At 40.1% G+C, this 21061-nt stretch overlaps 1 protein-coding gene across 1 annotated transcript in view; it reads left to right on the forward strand.

The window, feature by feature from the left end:
• CHR24 (chromatin remodeling 24) overlaps window positions 1-10499 on the forward strand; it is a 60327-nt gene extending 49828 nt beyond the window's left edge. Inside the window, exons 11-21 of the mRNA XM_087371692.1 lie at window positions 104-316; window positions 467-538; window positions 633-713; window positions 884-1002; window positions 1149-1260; window positions 7210-7278; window positions 8071-8165; window positions 8546-8686; window positions 8821-8883; window positions 9582-9687; window positions 9767-10499. Coding sequence (XP_087227818.1) covers window positions 104-316; window positions 467-538; window positions 633-713; window positions 884-1002; window positions 1149-1260; window positions 7210-7278; window positions 8071-8165; window positions 8546-8686; window positions 8821-8883; window positions 9582-9687; window positions 9767-10111 — 1416 coding nt within the window. The 3' untranslated portion in view covers window positions 10112-10499. The remainder of the gene's footprint in view (window positions 1-103; window positions 317-466; window positions 539-632; window positions 714-883; window positions 1003-1148; window positions 1261-7209; window positions 7279-8070; window positions 8166-8545; window positions 8687-8820; window positions 8884-9581; window positions 9688-9766) is intronic.
• The last annotated feature ends 10562 nt before the right edge of the window (window positions 10500-21061 follow it).

Consider the following 21061-nt stretch of genomic DNA (forward strand, 5'->3'; position numbering starts at 1 on the left):
TGATGATGTAAATGATTCTTACCAATGCATTGGGTGCTTGTAGTTGAGACTTCATACACTTATGCCAGTTTGCTGATTGTGAAATGCTGTGCTTATTTAACAGGTGTTAAAGAAAATTTGCGACCACCCATTTCTTTTGACACAGAGAGCAGCCGAAGATATCGCAGAAGGAATGGAATCATTGCTTAGTGAAGCAGATGCAACAGCAGCAAAAGCTATGACCGCTTCTATGGCCAGCCTTGTTGAGGCTGATGAGAACTGTAAAAAAGCACACAGGGACGCCTCCTGCAAAATAGCATTTATATTGACTCTGTTGGTAAGTTTTTCTTAGATTCAAACCAATAATACACAATCTGTACCAACATGAAATAATGTTAGTCTGCTATATATTCCCTGCTGGCAAGATATTGCCTACAAATACACTTTGCAGCTTTGGCTTATTGTGAAATGTCATGCCTGTGGTCAGGAAAGGCTTGTAGATGAAGGACATCGTACTCTCGTTTTCGCACAGACGAGGAAAATGCTTGATATAATACAGGTAGCTTAAAATTCAGTTTTGAAGTTTTCTTTAATGCTCATGCTTCCTTTAAGTTCCTGCTCTGATTTTAATATTGAAAATTCTTTTTCTGCAGAAGGAAATCATCTCAAAACACTACCGATTTCGACGCATTGATGGAACAATGAAGGCTTGTGATAGGGAGAAATATGTTCAAGTATTATAAGTCTTCCAGTTCTCCATTGTACTTCAGTTATACAGAAATTCAGTTCTTGGTTCTTGAGGGTTTTTAAATATATTTTCAAACCAGGTGTTTGATTCATTGGTCTAGAAGAAAACCACTATATTATTCAAGATGCACATTTATGTGTGGTCTGTTAATGACAGGAGTTCCAAACAGATCCTGACATTCCAATTTTCCTGCTAACCTCAAAAGTTGGGGGATTGGGGCTCACGCTGACAGGAGCAGATCGTGTCATCATAGTAGACCCAGCATGGAATCCAAGGCAAATATTGCAAACATGAGTATACATGCCACATGGTTGGCTACTTTAGGAGTGAATTGTTGAAATTAATTCGTTTAGATGGGTGTGTGGTGAATAGCACTCCTTCATGTTCGAAATTACGGTATTGAGAAGTCCTTTCTTGGCAGCACGGATAACCAAAGTGTTGATCGCGCGTATCGAATCGGACAGACACTTAATGTGCTTGTCTATCGGCTAATGACAAGTGGAACAATCGAAGAAAAGATCTATCGAAAACAGGTAAACATTTTGTGTTTGCCTCGACTCATGTGGTCTATTTTGGTTAAACAATGGTCAATTTGGAGACTAAGCCTGACCATCAGGTTCTGATGCATTTGCATTATATCTGACACATAAGAGTGAATGATTTTATGTAGATGTGAATTTTTGGTGATGGGGTTCTCAAAACTAGAATGATTTTCTTAAAGATATTCTAAAAATAGAATGCTGCTTTATGGGTAAGGCCAAAATGGATACCTGCCACCTAACTCCTTGCAGGGCCACTCAAACACATTCAACCCCTACTAGGTTCATAATCCAATAATCCTTAACAACACCCTGCGGAAACGAAGGTGTAAAGTGCACAAATTAGCAGGTTGCCCACATAGGACCATATCATAGAAAATAGTGTTACCCATTAGTTGATGACCATCAACTCTCATCCTACGAGCCTCTCTCTAACTTCCTAAATCTCCCTTTGTACTGTTTCCATTCAGCCCCTTTCCTCATTGCCGTGATGCGGCTAATTACTACCGTGTTTGTCCTCACTCTAAATCTTTTTCATTATTTAAAAAACTTTATTCTTGATTGCACTACCCTACTGATAGGTTCATATCTACATGCCAAATCCTCCTCATCACTAACAAATACAAAATCATCGTCTTCCTCTCTTGTCATATAGGATCGCTCCATTGCCCTTCCTATGGCAGAAGACCACTCCAAAACTGATTCATATAGATGTACTACACCAGCTTGTTTCCATGGCTTCTTTTTTAGCATTTGCAAGAAACTTATTTTTTGTATCAAATTTTTTCTTGAGTTTCTTATTGTACATCTTCTCGCTCCACATTACCATTGTATTCACATACATTGAATTTTTTGTACCTTCAAATTATTTAAACTTTAGCTTGACTAGGAGTGCCACTTTCGTTTTTCTTCGTTCCTCATCAAGGAGAGCTGACTCCGTACCGTTGAAGGTGACCTCTGTGTTTAGTGCAAGGACTTTCTAATATTTTCATATTACTAAGGTGTACCTCAAGTATTACCCTTGAATACCAACAATATTTGCTTCAGCTTGACCCTTGCACTTTTAATTTGTGAAGAAAAAAAGTTTCCATAATGATCGAGTTACTTGTTTCATAATTAGTTAAATCAATATCATGAAAGTAATCCTAACCAAGGGCACAACCAAGAATTTCGATTGCTCCTTCATTCTATTGTTCTCGCATATGCATCTTTTCATTGTCGTGATTGTTTCAATGCATCACCCCACAATTAATGTTTCATTTAAAGAAAATGAACAAACAACTACAGATTGTGAAGCTCTAACCCATGAAATTCTCTACACCTAAGTTGATTCGATCACCTTCTCCATAGTCTCAAAAGTTTCTCTTGACATTGCTTTGATACCATCTAAAAAATATTAGATCTGATAATGCAATTGGAGGCAAAGAGTATTTAGATTAGTGCGATATACTTATAGATAAATACTGTAGGATCCGCATTATTATCTTTAAATGAATGCAGTTGTAGAAGGTTAAATATGCTACCTTCTAGCATATTTAACCTTCTAGAAGGTTCTCATATTTAACCTTGTATAAGGTTCTCATATTTAACCTTCTAGCATTGTAGGAGTGTGGGAAGGTAGTTGCAATATATGGTATTACCCGGGTGGGTGGTCGGGGTAGGGTGAGGTGAATGGAGAGATGAGTTCTAAGTTGGTGATATGCATGGTCAAAGCACCATATAATAATATACGGTCATGGGTGGTGCACACATCTAATAGCATTTTCCCTCTTGCATAAGAGATGTACCTGTTGAGTGCGGTTGAAGCTTGGCTTGTTGGCAGCTAATTGTATTAGAATAATAGCATTACCTTGATGCTTTCCAGTTAGAGCCGACTGCGGTCCGGGCTCCTACAAGTAGTTCAGCAGAGCGAGCGTCTGGAGCATTACCTGGTGTTCGAGAGGGGGGTAGCACCTCCACTCCCTTAGTACAGGCGGGCTCATCGTGATTTCATGAGGTCGCTTGATGACACTGTATGTTTCATCCGAGATACTGAGCTGACAGTATTTTTGCTGTGAGACTTCATGATATTGATGCCCTTGACTATTGATCGCCGAGGATTACATAGATTTTGAGCAGTGTATATGGATGGATGCATGTCTCTCCTAGCCATATTTTCACTGTCTTTGTATACTATAGCTGCGGCTTTCTTGTATACTCTTTCACGCTATATTTTATGCTCACTCCTGTGTTTTGCGGTAGCAAACTGTGGTTTGCTGTTTCAAGAGAGGGGTATGTCACGGGGGCGTGAAATGCTAACCGGCAGCGGGCTCAATACAAATAGCAAGCGAGGCATGTCCTTAGAAAGACACCCCTTCCAAAGTGAGCAGGGGGGCGATATCCCTCTCACAAGCTGCCACCACTATTATGTCTCTGTCACGGGGGCGTGAAATTCTAAGTACTTTAATGTACTACAAGACCGTGACAACTTTGGTTTTAAAAGTCCAAGCATGGGCTTAATAATGTGTAATTAAACGCGGCATGGTGCTTAGCACATAAGCGTAATTAATCCCTAGGCCCAAAGGCATTCCAAGGAATTAAAAGAGTGGTTGTTGGGAAATGATGACGTGGCATTTTTAATGGGCCCTCTAGAGGGCCATGTACCTTCAGTGGCCCCCCTAGAGTTCCAGGTGGCTCTAGTACCTTCTACATGCTTCTTTGTGATTCTTGGACCTTCTTGGGCCTTCTAAACTTCACATGTGTGGTTTTCTCTCTCATCTTCTCCCTTTGTTGAGATTTTGGACTGGTTTTTCAGCCTCCTTCAGTTGAATTCCGTTTTTCTTCATAACTCCTCGCCCGTTTGGATTCCTCGACTTCCGTTTGGCCCGATGGCTTCCCCTCTGCCTCCCCTTCGTAGTGATATGCTTTTCCCTTCGTGCGTTTGGTAGAACGGGCAGAGCTGAGCACTTATTTTTGCTGGTCGAATTTGCAAAAGTGGCTTTTTCAGGACCTTTTTGCTTCTACCGCCTCCTGGGCCTCTCCTCTTGCAAAGCTACAGCTTTCTGTTGAATTTCGAGTGGTCCCATGCGCTGGTTGACTGGTTTTTCTCAGTTTTGGAGGACTTTCCGGCGATGAAACTTCTCCAAAACCTTCTCAATGCATTCCTCTCTGAAGCACGCTTCTTTTGAGCCCAAGAACTCCCATTTCTTCGCGACAAAAGTGCTTCTTTTCGCATTTTTCAGTGGAATTCTTGCTGGTCGGCTCTTGTAAATGCTCTTTCTTCATGCCTTTGCACTCCTCTTTGGCTGAGAATGCAATTGGGCATTGGCTACTATGTCCTCTTGGCGATTGAGGACTTGGTTCGAGTTTTCAGGGCTTGGTGAGCTGTGATTTTGCTGCTGCAATTTCTTTTTGCCATAAGCTATTGGTTGGCCTCGTGTGCCGCCTCTTTCTTGGCTCACAAGTGCCCAGGCAGTGCTACATGAGTAATTCTTTGGTTGGGTACTTTGCTGATTTTATTTTGGAGCTTTGAAAAGCTTTGTGAATGCCATCTGGAAACCACTCAAAGAGAGTGCAGCTGGGGTGCAGTGTGATTGCATCTGGAGAGCCAATGGAATTGCACTCGGAAAAGAGAATGCCTTTAGGTTGAGCCTATGGGTTAAGTGCACTTATGTGATGGTGTTCTATGCTTGAAAGCCTTGCAAAGGCTTAGTGAATTGGGGCTGCGTGCTCAGTTGTAGGGAAGGTCTTCCAGATGCAACTTGTAATCATTTCACTGTGAAATATAAAGAAATACCGAAAGGGGCACCACGGTGTTTGGGGCCAATTGGGTGCACTTGTCTATGTTTGTTGAGCAGGCGCATTCTAGCCTCCATCCCTTTTTCAGTGGTTTTGTTTGTGAACAAATGGGTAAATGCCAAATGGTGATCATGCAATGGTTAATGGTTGTGATATATGCTTTGTGAGCTGTAAATAAGTGCTGAAGTGATTAAAGGTTTAGTTCCACTGCCCTCTGAGTGGTTAGAGGCCGGTTTCAATTCCCTTGGAAATCCAACATGCCGTACAACATTTGTCACTAAAACCGACATAGCTATTAAGTCTTCTTTGTCTAAATGAAACCCACATGTAGCATGCATGTCATATGTGCATGGATGCCTCCAAATGTGTGGGGTTCTCCTGTATACCCATGTACTAATGCAAGGCCCCTTTGTGAACTTTGGCGTGTCTCCATGTAAAAGATGATGGTCGTTCTTTGGAAGTTCTTAATCATGATGCTTGGTGAAGACCATAGAGTCCATCATAATTCCAGCTTGCCATGTACCTTTGTACGAAAACTTGGCACACAGAACTTAAGGATTTTCCAAAAACTTCTTGTCCTAAGGTTCATTCACGTAAAAGATTCGGCTTGTGGGGACAAAGGTTTTGACTACATGCTGATCTCAACTCATGCACATGACGCCTCTAGTGGACTGTTCTAAGGTGGACTCTGGCTACAATCTGCGAACTCTAGAGGAGCCCCATCTTGCGTATTTGCTTATAGATGATGGATAAAATTACTGTGAACTCGGCTGTGTGTGTGTGTGAGAGAGAGAGAGAGAGAGAGAGAGAGAGAGAGAGATAGAATTTTATTAAAAGTCTTCGAAATGCCGAACGGTCTATGAGATTGAAAGAACCTGATACAATGAGTTGGTAGGGAGGAGCCTCTAAGCAATCATCAACACCCAGGACGAATACAAAAAATGCATAATCATAAAGATACCAATACATAGAGAGAAAATATCTGAGCTCATGGAGAAAACGGGGGTTGGCAACATTGTGATGATCATCTTGCAGAGATGTCAAGCCTAAGAAGGGTCGGCAATGTATGAGGCTCTAGTGGTAGAAAGCATGTGATAGAGCATGCCCATTTATTATCCTTCTTGCAGCCCGAACCTTTGCTTCTTCTGCTATCTATATCTTAGTCCCTTTCAGCTTGTGATTTTGTCGCAGCACTTTTATATGTAGGTCTCGTGAGTTGAATATAACACCAAAACTTGTGGCTCTCTGTTTCTCTCTCTCCCTCTTCCGTTCTTGCTTCCGTTGAGAGCACTCTCAACTAGTATCAGAGCCCGGGTGATCTAGCTGAGCGTGCGTGAATGCTTGAAGCTCAGCAGCTCTGTGGGAGGAAGGAGAAGCTCTGTGGGAAGCTTTGTGGGTGACTTTACTTGCATCCGAGTGTCAGAGACCTTGGAGGAACCTTTGGAAAAGTCACTTTGGCTTTGCGAAGTGGTTTTGAGAGCCTGTTAAGTCGTTTGAAAGAAAAAGTCGTTTTTTGAGCTTTTCCCTGTTCCGTTCGATTAGAGAGACTCCGTATTGACTTGTAGAGGCAACTATTGCTTGCTTTTGGTGTCCACTTCACTTCAGGAGCTTGGAAACACCTTCATTCTTGAATCTGGGGTCATTTCATTGGATTTTTGACTCACTGTGTCAGTTCCTGTGTTTTTTGCCCGGGTGTTGGAACTCAAGTTTGGAGCAACCATTTGCAGATCTGTCAGTTCCGGTGGACTCAGGAGGTCCTAAAACTTCTATGTTGCTCATCATTTGCACTCCGGTGGAGTTTACAAACAGCTCTGTTTCCAAAAACGTTTTTTAGTCCGTGTGTTGGACCCAGTGATTGAGACCACGGTTTCCAAAACCGTCTATCCCATTGCGTTCCGGACGCCCAAAAACCCCTACCTGTCAGTTCTTGCGCGATTCGGTGGAGTATTTTCAGAGTTATAGATCTCTGTGCATGACCATTATGCCGACTGATCTGGACCGCTCGAGCTTCACCATCATCATTGGGATTGTAAGGATTGTCGTCTGCATCAGCTGTCCGAGAGAGAGAGAGAGAGAGAGAGAGAGAGAGAGAGAGAGAGATCTTTCACAGCTCTAGGGTTAGGAGGATGTTGACTTATGTGCTGTGTTTGTTTTGGGCTGTGGCAGGTTTTTAAAGGGGGATTGTTTAAGGTTGCAACCGAACACAAAGAGCAATTTCGTTATTTTTCTCAACAGGTTGTTTCTTGCACTGATAAGACAAATTTTGTCAGCGAAGCAGTAACCCGTCTTTTGGAGGGGATCCCCATTATTGCATTATTAATTGTTTCTTTGAGAAAAGGAAATGGTGGAAGTCAAAACACATCCCTTACATTTGCACGTGGCAGGGTGAAGCAACATCATGGCCTTGAAATGTATCTGAATTAAGTGGCTGGACTGTGATCTTGATGAGACTACGTTTTCTGTCTGAGGGAAAATATGTTCTTATCGTGACAGTCTATGGAAGCTGGTTTTTGGGCGACGTGTGCTTTAGACTTGCTAACACACATCTTAAGATTACCCTTCATGTCAATGGAATCACATTCTTGTAGAGTCTTCTTACAGTTGGTCAACTTACATGACGTTAGGCTTTTCTAGGAAATGATCTATTTGCCTTTTTGCGCTTAACAAATTTTCATGGAAAATTAAATATTGCAAATTTACTGCCGAACTGTTGCATTTTATGTATGGGCATTGGTGATACTTGATCTCTTAAGTGCCTCTAGGGACCATAAAATAGGGAAGGCTCGATGCTGAATATTGCAAATCTTTCAAGAAAGGAGATGAATTTATGGCAATGAATGCGGTGAACGTGTTGTTGGCTTTTAAGGCACCATTTGTGTGCATGAGTGTGCGTGCATGTATGGTATCGCTTTTTGGAGGGAAGTTTTCAACCTTTGTTAAAAGGCAAGACAGAATCAAATCCAGAACACAACTTTTAAGGAAAGACGCACAATTTTGACCGAGTGTTATACTGTGTTGTCAACTCAGGAACTGCGGGAACTGTTATCTCTTCCAAAGGCAGGCTTTGATGTTTCTTTGACTCAACAACAGCTGCATGAGGAGCACAGCAGCCAATATGAAATGTAATATTTTGACTCTCCATACAGCTTATAGCAATGGATATTGTTTTAATTGGAAGTCACAGGGCAAAATTTCAAAATTTGTTAGAACTGTTATAAGGGGGTGTGAAAAGAAGGGCCACTTGTCTTTTGCAGGGGTTGTAAGAGAACTGATGTAAGGTATTGGTGAGTAGATATGATATCAGAGAGAAATTGTGGCTAGTGTTTCAAGATACACATCAGTTCACAAACTTTGACGAATTGGGTTCACATGGGCAACACGTTTCCTTCCCTGTCTACTTAATACGCTTTGTGCTTTGCCAGTCCGTGTTACTGACTCATAGAAGATCCGAAATGATATAATCATAGTGGTGCTATTATCTTGAATCGCCTGTGCCCTTCAGAGATGATCAGCTGAAAGAGCACATCAAATTCTTGGAGAGTCAAAACATTGCTGGAGTTAGCCATCATGATCTTCTATTCTCAAAGCAAGCCCCTGAGTTACCTTGTTCAGAAAATGAGTTTCCAATGAAATGGGATTCTGGGTAAGGCTACTGAAGGATATCCTCATGAAAGATTTTGCGGAGACTTAGATTTTCATGATGGGTGATTGAAATGCTGCTTGTGGCTATCATCTAAGTTTTGCAACTTCCGGAATGAGGTTTGAGCTCTTTTCCAGGAAAATGAGAGATGCGTATACTCAGAAGGTAGCGCCAAGCCATCCTCCACATGAATTGATCAGGTATATTCCTGTCGGTTTTGCATTAATTAGATGATCCATTCGATTGACTTTTTGAGGTGTTCATTCTTAGACACTTTTCTTATTCTCCTTCGGTGTAGTCAATTTTGCACATTGGATTGAGCGTCCACACCATTTTGAGTTTTTTATAGTCTCATGTTTCACTGCTGAGGATCCAAGCTTGGGTTGACGTGTATATAATATATTCATTGGTAGAAGTTGAATATACCCGTCTCTGTATTGCTTATAACTTGTTGCTATTGTTTGTGGGGGACGGGCATTCATTCACATGTGACATTCATATGTGACGCATATATTTGTTGATTAAGATCCGTCGTTTTTTACGTTACATTGTTTATTTGTAGATGGTCTAGTTAGCCCTCTGTTGGCAGCCCTATTATTATGGTCGCATGTCTGATTTTTCTGGTTTCTGCATGTTGTCCGACAGATTTGGTTTAATTCTTGTTTATGAACCTTGAGCAGTTTTTCGAACGAGTCTGATTTTTCTGGTTCCTGTATGTTGTCCGAGAGATTTGGTTTAATGGTTCCTCTAGATCTATGTTCATCATTTTTGACCTTGCACGAACAGTTTTTCCTATTCAAATTTCTCTCTGGCATGCCCAACCTTAGAAAATTCCTTGTACAGTCCACCCATTGAAGCTAAGTGTTGAATGGCTGAAACGTTTTGAATGTCGTTGCAGGGCGAAAACTGACCAGAAAAAGACTACCGTGAATAATGAAATAGACAGGCAGAAGTTTGAAATTTGGACCAACATCAGTAGGCTTTCGCAAACATTGGCAGATAAGGTGTGCATCTTTATTGAAAGGGCATTTCTGTCGATATAAGTTTTTCCTTCTCCCTAGTTGAGCATGTTTCCCTGTGCAGGCGACTACTTTGAAACTTCCTGATAAGGGGAAGAATTTGGAAATGAAACTAAGGGATCTCAACAACCAGCTAAAAAATATTGAATACATCAGTGCAATGGAAAAACAGAAGGTGACATCACCTCCAAATGAAACCTCCAGTGTGATACAAATGAATAATTCTGAACTGAGTCGTACATTTCACACGTCCACCATTAACCAAGTAGCTGACAAGTCTCAAGCTGTCTCTTACCAAGCAAGTGGAGCAACTGTGCTGCCTAGGAATGATCTCGTTCGGGAAAAGAACAGCAACCATAATACCAATTTTGATGATTTGACTTCTACAATGGCTAGTTTGAAATTCTGAGCAAAGGGTGGTTTCAGAAAGAGTGCTACTATCAAGAACCAGATTAACTTGCACTGTAATGTAAGTCTGGAAAGGACCAAGCAAGCAGTATTTTTGGCATAAAGCTGAGATTTAGTACCAATGTCCTTGCAAGTATTGGGCATCATACAACACACCAAAGAGAAAGTATTGGGCATTATGCCCATCCAATGCCCAAGGATCAAGCAGGTTCTGGTCTTCTACTCTGTAATATTAGTGATTGTAAAAATCACATGGTAATTTTGCCGAGATAATATTTCTTGTACTATGGACATGTAATTCTCACTGGGCAAAGAAGCCGAGTTGGGAACTGCTTGACATTGCTGTCAAATGTACAAGACATGCCTCATCGGAATTTTGTTAAAGATAAAACCAACGCAATATTTTGCTTTATTCGTATGTACTTGCTGTGGCCTAATTTCTTAAGGTGGATCATGGAACATCATCAATTTTATAGTAAAAAAACATAACCTCCACCATATACATTAAAAACAGAAACTTAACCTAGGGAGGAGAGGTTGTGAGAGAGGAGAGCATACGATCCATGAGCAGCCTCTCTATGCCTCAAGAGGGAGGGAGAAAGCGGTTGAGGAGGCTGAGGGAGAGAAGAGGAAGGGTTGTTGCGGCGAGGGAAAGAAGAGGCTTACGTTAATTGGGCTAATTGGAAGAGAAGCTTAGGTTAATAAAGTGAATCAAGCAAAATATAAGCGGTTAGGAATTAATTAATGAATTCATGAGCCCTTTTAGTCTCTTGTCTAGCTATGCCGAGATTTCCTCCTTGATTAGTCAACATGGTAGTGATTGTAAAATCACATGGTAGTTGTATCGAGATTTCCTCCTTGATTAGCCAACCATCCGTCGGCCTTCTCCATGCCGAGGGAACACAAGGTCATAATATGTTTTACTAGGCTTGCCTAGATAGAGAGAATATTTCTTGTACTACGGACATGTAATTCTTGTTGGACAAAGAAGTTGGATTGAGAATTGTTTGACATTGTAAAGATGATTGTGCACGCCATGTACTTAAGACCTCACATCTCTAGAGGATAACTTGCGAATTTTATGTATGCTTCTATTAAAATCAATGTCTTAGTTTGCTCATTGGCAAGCTGTTTTTGATTGTTGTCTCCCTTAGCTTGAGAGTGTGGATATAATGAACTGGTAGCACAATTTATTAATGGAGATTACGGAACACAAAGAAAATTAGTAACTCTTGCTACTTGTGCTCCCCTTTTGGTCTCTTATTTATAATCAAACTTTTTCAAAATGTAATTCAAAAGGGTAAATGGATTGAACAGTGTTCTTGTCTTGTCTGTCGTGTCTGTAATTGTAAGATGTTTTTATAGGTACCAACTTTCTATTTTCAATCAAACATTTGAAAAGGTTGGGTCCTTTAAACATAAATCTAGGTTTCTTAGGGTATTTAAGAATATTCCTAGAGTAATAAATGGATTTGGCTTAACCTTGCTTATAAATTGTTAACCAAAGTGCAAGAGGTTATTGAATTTTTTAAATATTATTGATTGGATTGAATATAACTAAAACTTTTCCTTGTTGATGCTACTTGAATTTCTTGGCATTGCAATCCTTTGGTTGGTTTCTTGTGGACAGTCAGCTCATCATTGGGTCACTTAGGCCTTGTATTAGGCTATGTTATGCTTTTCTTTGACCTATCTTGCCTTAGGTTTCTTTAGTTGTCTTGGTCTCTCTCTAGGCTTTTAGTGTTTTTACATAGTATTTTGTTGGTATTGAAAGCATGTCGTTTTTCCTTAGAACCAATAATCTCTCAAAGAATTGAGATATTATGTTTGAAACAAAGCCTTTGTCAATAAAAGTGTTTGAAAGAAGTAAAGGAAGAATAAGAAGAGAGGTGACAATCTTGTAGTTGGCTATTTGAGATGGTGTACCAATTTGCAAAAATAGGGGATCCATTCCTTGACTAGCTTGTGTCCTTTCCAATTGGCCATAGATTGTGTGTCATAGGCAAAGTATGGTCCTATCCTTGAAAGTGACCTTGAAGCATTTCAAGGGAGATGTATGATACTTCAAGACAATTAGTGAGATTATTCTTACATAGGTCAATAGAAAGCTATCCAATGAATGACTCTTAGTTGACAAATTACCAAAGTATAGGGATCAATTAAAAAAACATTGTATGATTTGCCGTTGTTTTTTCCAAAGTAGGTAAGGTTGTAACGGGAAATAGTAATCATATTCTTCTTAGCTTTGGATGTCTCCTCCCTAAATGCTAGATGTTAATGTGCTACTTTTAGGGCACATTCTCTTGGAAGTTTTTTTGGCATTTGTTTTCTCGAATTCTGTAGAAGCACAAAGTGTTTGGATGCTATGAGATTGCTATGGGTGATCTCAATTGTGACAAGGTTTATACTATCTTGTTGGACCTTCAATTTTACCAATCTAGTCATGTATTGCTAGTTCATACCTTCTTTCAAAGTGCTCATGTTTTCAAGCATACAATCTACATTAGACAATCTCTTCACAATTTAGGTTGATCTTATTGACTAGATGATAAGCTAATATTGATCTCATTGTTATGCTTTCCTTGATACCTTCAAAGCCAACCCCTACTTGCTTGGATGAGGAGTTTAAATAAAAATGTTACTTGATGTACCTTTGCAAGTTATCCTTTCAATGGACTTGATGTACCTTTGCAAGTTATCCTTTCAATGACTTGATAAAAATGATACTGGATGTACCTTTGCAAGTTATCCTTTCAATGACCTTGATGTACCTTTGCAAGTTATCCTTTCAATGGACTTGATAAAAATGTGACTTGATGCACCTTTGCAAGTTATCCTTTCAGTGGACTTGCCAATGATGGACAACAAACTTAGTTTTCATACATTTGACATACTTTTGGTCATAATAGTTAGAATTGTATAAGCTTTTTATAACAGGAACAAACATCCATTTCAAGGTTCACGTTCTTTTCAAATGACTCTCAACGCAAGGGCAATAATTAGCCTAGGTGATAATAAATATCAATAAAAAGGATGGAGGAGATTTCATTATGCTCAATGATTTATGATGTTATAGGTGAAAAGTATTCAAGTAACTACAATTTGCACTTTGAACTCTATTCTAAGGTCAAGGCTTGTTAATTGCATCTATTCAAAAACAAAAAGACCTAGTGAGAACTATATAGTGTGCATGGTTATATACAAGTATCATAAGTCTTGACTACTTGTCCAACTCAAGAGTAAAATTAGAAACGCAGATAAATTATAATAGTAAATTAGGATAATTGAGAAACAAAAGTGAAAAAAATGTAAATGATCAATGGTAGGAATATTTGGGATGATGAACGATGAGATGCTGGGCTAGGTTATGATGCGTATCTTGTCATTAGTAGGCTATAGCTTTCAAATAAGGGGAAATTTGCATAATTTAGGAGCAATTGTCAATAAATGACAAATGCAAAATGCAAGGAAGCGCTATCATGTAACTCAAGATTGGGCAACTTTTAATGCCTAAGGGACTTAGCTCTTGCATGTGTAAAATCATTGCATAAAGCAAGATTAAAGAAGGGATCACATCATTAGACTATGTGTCAAGCATAACTACCAATATACAAGGGTTACTAACATTAGAACCATGTGATGGGTAGACACATAGATCCCCCCTTAGGGAAGAAAGGAAAAATTTAGTTGACCACACCATGCATATTAAGAGGTATCACCCTTAGTAACTATCGGATACCCAATACCTAACAAGCTAACTAAAGGATGACTACAAAAGTAAGGTTTGACATTAACTAAAATCAAGCACCCCATTGATTATATTCGATGCAAAAAAGCAAGAAAGCCTAATACAACTAGTTTCAAATAGTGATTGCCTACAAGCAAACAAAAGTAACCAAAGGAAGCAACCATATACGTATGGATATAAATATAGACTAATGGATTACATACCCTTTAGTTCCATCCTATGCCAAGTGAAGATCAACCAAACATCATCCATAATACCATTTAACCACCCCTAATGACTACCAAAATCCAATATGCAAAAGCGAGTTGACTGTGAAGAACCTCCCTACAAGGAAATATGAAGAACAAGGCATTGGAATTAGAAATACATGCACTAATGGAATTAATTTATAATATTTCCAGGTACCTAATGGAATGACATATTGATGTGATTATTTAAATGAGGAAGTATATATAACAACCCATGTGAATTTAAAAAAATAAAGAGCAACTCTTGCAAATCAAAGAAAAGAAAGCATTCTACAAACCAAAGTTATAAATCTACCCATGGCGAGGACCTTATTGTGGTTAGTAAATACAAGATCCCAATACACAAATCAGACGACATACCTATTTTTTCAATTTGAAGGGATACCTCCAAGAAACATGTCTCATTAAACTAACTTAGCACATATCCCTGACTTGGGACATATTCTTCTAAACTTGACACATGACAAATGAGAATTATACATTGATTTAAAGTTTGTATTCAAAATGATTAGTTTAGTGCCTCCCGTAATGAGCATAAATATCTTATACTAGAAAATTAATTTATACTTAAATAGCTGTAACACAATGGAGAAAAAACATTTTAGAAATTTACATCCATCACTATATAGCATATACAAGACTTGGTGATGTTCAAACATGTTGATGTTCCTATTTAAAAAATGTTATTGATTTTCTTTCAATAGCACACTCGCTCATTATGTGTCAAATCTAAAAGAAGAGCACTAGATATATAAAGATCACATCTTTCTTACCTAGGGGGGTCCTTGCCCCAACAAAAAGACCAACGTCATTGTATTTTGATGACCAGTCACCTCAAGGATTGGTAAAATCTCTAATGGCCTACTTTTTCTTGCTCATTAGCCTCTTATACCTCATGATGTTGATCATGAGGGAAAATACCAAGGAAGAGTAATATCTTGTATTAATGCATTTACTAGACACGGAGTACTTATATTGTGCCATGTTGCAATATACAGGTTGTCTGCATCCCCTATGCACATAAGGTCTTTGAGTATTCTTAGACAAAAAAGTTCTTATCTTTCAACATTGTTTAAAGTATGGATAGTTAGAGAGAGAGTCAAGGAGAGTAGAATTACATAAACTTCAAGCAAATATTATGTTAAGATTTACTCATGCAAAATATCCCATTAGGGGGTAAATAGCTCTTTTGGCCTCCAATTTTTCCCTATTTGTATTTGGCCAATGGGCGCGCGCGCACACACACACACACACCCCTTAATTTTTTTTTGTGTGTGTGTGTATTGTGTATGTGTGCGTGCATGTGTGTGTGTGTGTGTGTGAGAGAGAGAGAGAGAGAGAGAGAGAGAGAGAGAGAGAGAGAGAGAGAGAGAGAGAGAGAGAGAGAGAGAGAGAGAGTGCACGTACATGTGTATGTGCATGTGTGTGCATGCGTGTGTGTGTGTGTGCGTGATTTGTGTGTGTGTGTGTTGTGTGTGTGTGCGTGCATGCATGTGTGTGTGTGTGTGTGTGTGTGAGAGAGAGAGAGAGAGAGAGAGAGAGAGAGAGAGAGAGAGAGAGAGAGAGAGAGAGAGAGAGAGAGAGAGAGAGAGAGTGTGCACGTGCATATGTGCATGTGTGTACATGTGTGTGTGTGCGTGCATGCGTGCGTGTGTTTACCTCAAAAAAATTATGTGGGTGGATATACGTACACCCACACTGTGTACACGTGTGTTCTTGCCAAGAAAAAAAAGTGGGTGTTTATTATATGTACACAAGCACACGAGCACACGTGCACACGCACACACATACACATGCATGCATGTGCGCACACACATGCTTGTGATGGTGTTGTCATAAAGCATGACATATAAGCAATAGAAACTTGGTTGGAGGCTAAGACCGGGTGAAATATGGATGCCATTATTGTTTTTCTAAATTGTGAATGGGCATCTTAAGGCATTAAAAATGCCTTGGTGAACCATATGGAGCATTGGATAAAAGGAGAAGTGTAGATGAGTAGAAGATTTTGCAAAATCTTTTATATAAAAGGATTAAAGCACACAAAGGACGAGGACAATTCTTGTGCTTCATATATTTAAGGGTGAATGAAACTATGGTTTTGAGGGCCTTGAAAATGAAAAGTCGGGTGGGAAGTAGACCAACTATAGTCGGCCATTATGGTGCTATATAAGGCTGACCATGCAAACCTTCACACCAGAAGTGGTAGAAGCAATTGGCTCATCATCTACCTTGGCTCACACATCACTTTCTCGAAGAGCTACGCTTGTTTTTGCTCTCCGCATTCATGACCTGGATGAGTCGATACCGGCCTATGTTATTTATACACTTGATGAACAACTGGACATTGATTTAATTGCGATCGAGTAGCCATTGTGATGACACTTATGCGGCTTACTTCAAAAGGTACCCGATTTCAAATCATTGCGTTTCATTGATATTTTTATAGGGGAAGGAATTTGGACTCAATTTGAATAGTAACAACAGGTAGAATTCGGATCGTGGACCTCTACAAAGGGTCATGTGCATGGTAGTGAACTATACACAGTTTCATGCTAGACCCCGGTTCCGTGATTCGGCGACGGCGGTCCTCTATGTAACTCTGAACTCCGAAAATCCATGAGTTCTACTATACATGTAAAGGGCGACGTATGATCTCAGAGCCAATGACTGTTCTCAAAACATGCATATTTTATTAGTAATCCGTTTTAGAGCCAGACGACTATCCTTGGGGTCGCTCTCTGCATTCCCTGTAAGCTCAGGGTATGCTGTCACCCTCTATCTAATTATTCTCTTGACACACAGATTCAAGGCTGAGACCATTATGAATTCCACTTTGGGCACTTGTATAGTCACTAAAGCTTTGATATCTAAATTCCCGAGTCGGCACTAACTCAATTACCTTGATAATATAGACAAAAGATCACGGTAGTAAGTCGTGCCATCTACCAACGTTGTGCCTTCTACTTGGCTAATCTCAGGTTCGACGACTGTTATCAAGCGTGAAGAGCAGCTCTTAACGACTACCAAAGGTCGGTGCGAGCAGAAGTGGGATAAGAGGAGACATCAAGTCCTGAGCTACGATGGAGGCTTATGAAAAATTGAACGCTTGATTGAACTTACGGAGCAATAGACGTTACATATTGGGTGTCGTCGTGGTGAACAGTTATATCGTGATCACATCGATTTGACTTACAAAGGTAGGATGGTCTTTCACTAAGCATGTTTACATATGATATAAGGCGACCTTCTATACCTAAGAGTTCTACATGTCCCTTAAATAGGATTAACATTTTGAACTCCGAGACAGTTTGGGCTTGGTATGACATTGATTTTGGTCATACAAAGTACTCTTCTTCTTAAAAGACAAGGAATCCTCTTTAATTGGTGTGGTATAGATAAAAAGGGCCGTGGACTTACCAAATGTAGGACATACATTTGATATCTCCGTAAGGTATGAGCTTTTCTTGTTTAGCTTCATATGGAGTGGATGACCATTGGTAAGATCCATATTGCCATCTCATTGATGAAAGAAGTTCTTGGTAGGTTGATTAAACATTACACTATAAATCATATGGAGACCAATGAATCCAATATCGAGGTGCCACTAGAAGCACCTCTGTTTAAGATTGATATGATTAGCTAGTACATGTATTACATGATGGTGTGACATCGATCACAAGTGGAGCTGTGCTATGAAGCTTACAGTCCCATATTTAACTTGTCCTTTTTGTGGATGGATGTAGGCGAGTGGAGCTCCTTCTACATCAAAATTGATTTTTAAATGTAGAATACCTTCCTATAAAGTGTGTCTAGTGACTTCTCATCTTGAAAGGATTATAATGGATTATGTTTGTCTTGAAATGTCTGCACACACACATGGGGGGATGGAGAAAGTGAGGATAACCCTCGTCTATTGCCATCCATAATATTTATCCATTTTTTCCTTTTATGTCCAATTTATAGGACTATATAAGAGGGCGGGATAATTGAATCTCCTACCGAATCCATCTATTGGAGTCTAGGCCATTATACAAAGGCACTTCAAAGTCATTAAAATTTTATATCCATTGATGGGTCAAAACACGATGACTGTAAAAAAAAGGGAGTCTGATAACAAGTCACATTATGTTGACTTTTGTTGATGCCAACATGCTCCCGATTGGGTCATCCGTCATGGATAGAACAAAGCACCAGACACAACTCCAAAAAAGAAAGTAGGGTATCCTCTATGAGAACTCATCTAGAGGAAGGTATGCCTACTTTTCAATTAATGAATTCAATGATGTTGAACTCTTTCAAAACTTGGAAGGAGGATAAACTTTCAAAAACTATGATTATATGATTATATGCTCTTAGATTTTTCCAATCATCTACATTGGTAATCATACTTTGGTGATGACACAAGCCGCAATTGTATCACTCTATAAAAGCATGAAAGGGAAATAAACCTTCAAAGCTATACTATATTTGTGCTTGCTTATCCACATTGATAATGACACAATACAAGCTTTAATCAAGATACATGATCAAATAATGGTTGTCTATTTACCGCTCCTCTATGAGTATTGGTGGGCACCATGATCCCTTCCCTACAAGGAAACATGGTGACCCTCTAGACTTGTGTGCGGGCAGATGGTTGGGTGCATGTGCACCCCCCACGCCCCCCCACACACACATGCTTGTGTTAATGTCATACATCATGAAATATAAGCAGTAGGAACTTGGTTGAAGGCTAAGACCGCATGAAATATGGATGCCATTGTTGTTTTTCTAAATTTTGAATGGGCACTATAAGGCATAAAAAATGCATTGGTGAACCGTATGGATCATTGGATAAAAGGAGAAGTGTAGATGAGGAGACGATTTTGCAACATCTTTTATATAAAGGGATTAATGCACACAGAGAATGAGGACAAGTTATTGTGCTTTAGATATTCAAGGGTGAATGAAACTATAGTTTTGAGGGACGTGAGTGCTATTGTTTGGTAGGTGCCGTCACTGGACGGGTGTGGCGGCTTGGCCACCCATAGCAGGCCCTTAGGGTCTTGAGTCTTAGGGCCTTGAGAGGGTGGTTGGGGGGGGGGGGGACGGGGGTTGGGTGCGGGAAGGGGGGGGTAGGGGGTGGTGGAAAGGGGAGGGGGGGTGGAGGTGTGATTAGGGGGAGGAAAGGGGGGGCGGTGGTAGAAGGGGGGGTGTGTGGAGGAGGGGGTGGTGGAAACTTGACGGATGGAAATCTTGATATAAATTCAAAGGGAGGAGGAGATGATCACCTTCAACGCTCTCCGATTTTTCTCTTGATGTAATAGGATTGTTGAGGGCGAATGGATGGTGGGTGGATGGCTAGGTTATCGTTGCTGTGAGAAGGGCTCACAGCAACTGGATGATGAGGATGGGAGTAGGATGGTGGTCGATAGAGAGGGAGGAGGGTCTTGTGTAGGGCTCTAAATGGGGAAGAGGATGGAGGCTATATGTGGAACAAGAAGAATGAGGGGATGGAGTGGGTTTTTATAGGAATGCATTTAGGGTTAGGGTTAAAACCTAAACTCTTCTCGGGCCATAAATGTGGGTTTATAGGAATGGGTTTAGGGTTAGCGTTAAACCCTAAACTCTTCTCGGGCCATAACTTTCCATGGTTAGCTCTGATTGCTCTTCTGTAAAAAGGTGAAATGTTCAAAATTATGAGCCCTATAAATTGGTGTCCATTAGATAGCTTGATTTTTTCTTCAAGTGGATTACCTAAAAGGTCTTATGTCACCCTATATATAACTTTTTAGTGTTCACTTATAACATTTCATGAAAGTGACCTAGACCTCAAAGAAACTATCGATTTGTCTTGTCCCCTTCCAACATAATTGGATGATTATAGACATGGTAATCTACCCATAAAATATGTGTGGCATGGATGTCACCGTTTCCCATGCCCCAGTCTTTCTTAGGTACGCATCTATGTGCACTATGATCTTTTTCAACATCATGCTCTATTGATGAATATCGGTACTTCATACACACTATTGTAGTAGCTAGGGATACTTACATCTAAAAACTTATTATCTTTTTCTCATCTTCAAAGCACTATAACTATTTTATTTTTATTTTATTTTGGATTTTGTATCATATGTGGCTTGGGGTTGATATTTTTGGCTAGAGTTGGAAAAAAAGTTTACTGTACTTGCCCTTGAGTTCTATGTTCATGATAGTTCATGGTGGTTTGTTCTTCACACATACTTTCATATGTTTACTCAGTACTTGAGATGCTAGTCTCCCTGAAAACGGTGCCAAATGTTGGCCCTTTCCCATGGCTTTCGAAGAAGAGTAGAGTATTCTTAGTATGCAGGGTTCTGAGGCTAATGTCACATATAGATATATCAGTGTTGTCAGTTGTAGTATAAGTGTAGCGTAGCACCTCGGGTCATATTTCAATGGGATAGGTAGGCTTAAGTGTGGTAAGCAAACATAGTGCATGCATGTATGAAAGGAATGTGCATCATGGTTGGAGTAATGAAGGCTTTTGCCTCCATTAGGGGTTGAAAGGTTTAGAAAGTGTTTAAGGGTTAGAGGGAAGTTTAGGGTCCCCAGAAGGAGGCTCCAAGGTTTAGAAGAGGGTCCATGATTCACGGTCCAGGGTTCAGAAGGAGTTTAAGGGTTAGGAGTTTAAGTGTTAGAAGGAGGATCCAAGGTTTAGGATAGAGTATATAGTGGAGAACTCATCTCCCTTGTAGATCATGGAGGTCAAGGGTTGAGGGACTAAGGGTTTAGGGGGAGCATAGGCATGGGAGAGGAAGAAGGTGTAAGAGCAGAGGGGAGGAGGAGAGAGAGGAGAAGGAAGGAGGAGAGGGAGGAGAGGGGAGGAGGAGAAGGGAGGAGGAGGGAGGAGGAAAGGGAGGATAAGGGAGGAGTAGAGGGAGAGGAGGAGTTGGGAGGAGGAGAGGGAGAGGAGGGGTTGCAAGGTTGG

The sequence above is a fragment of the Dipteris shenzhenensis genome, chromosome 33 (genome assembly GCF_047967505.1).
Source record: "Dipteris shenzhenensis isolate YYH24624 ecotype China chromosome 33, Dip_SZ_1.0, whole genome shotgun sequence".
Lineage (NCBI taxonomy): Eukaryota > Viridiplantae > Streptophyta > Polypodiopsida > Gleicheniales > Dipteridaceae > Dipteris > Dipteris shenzhenensis.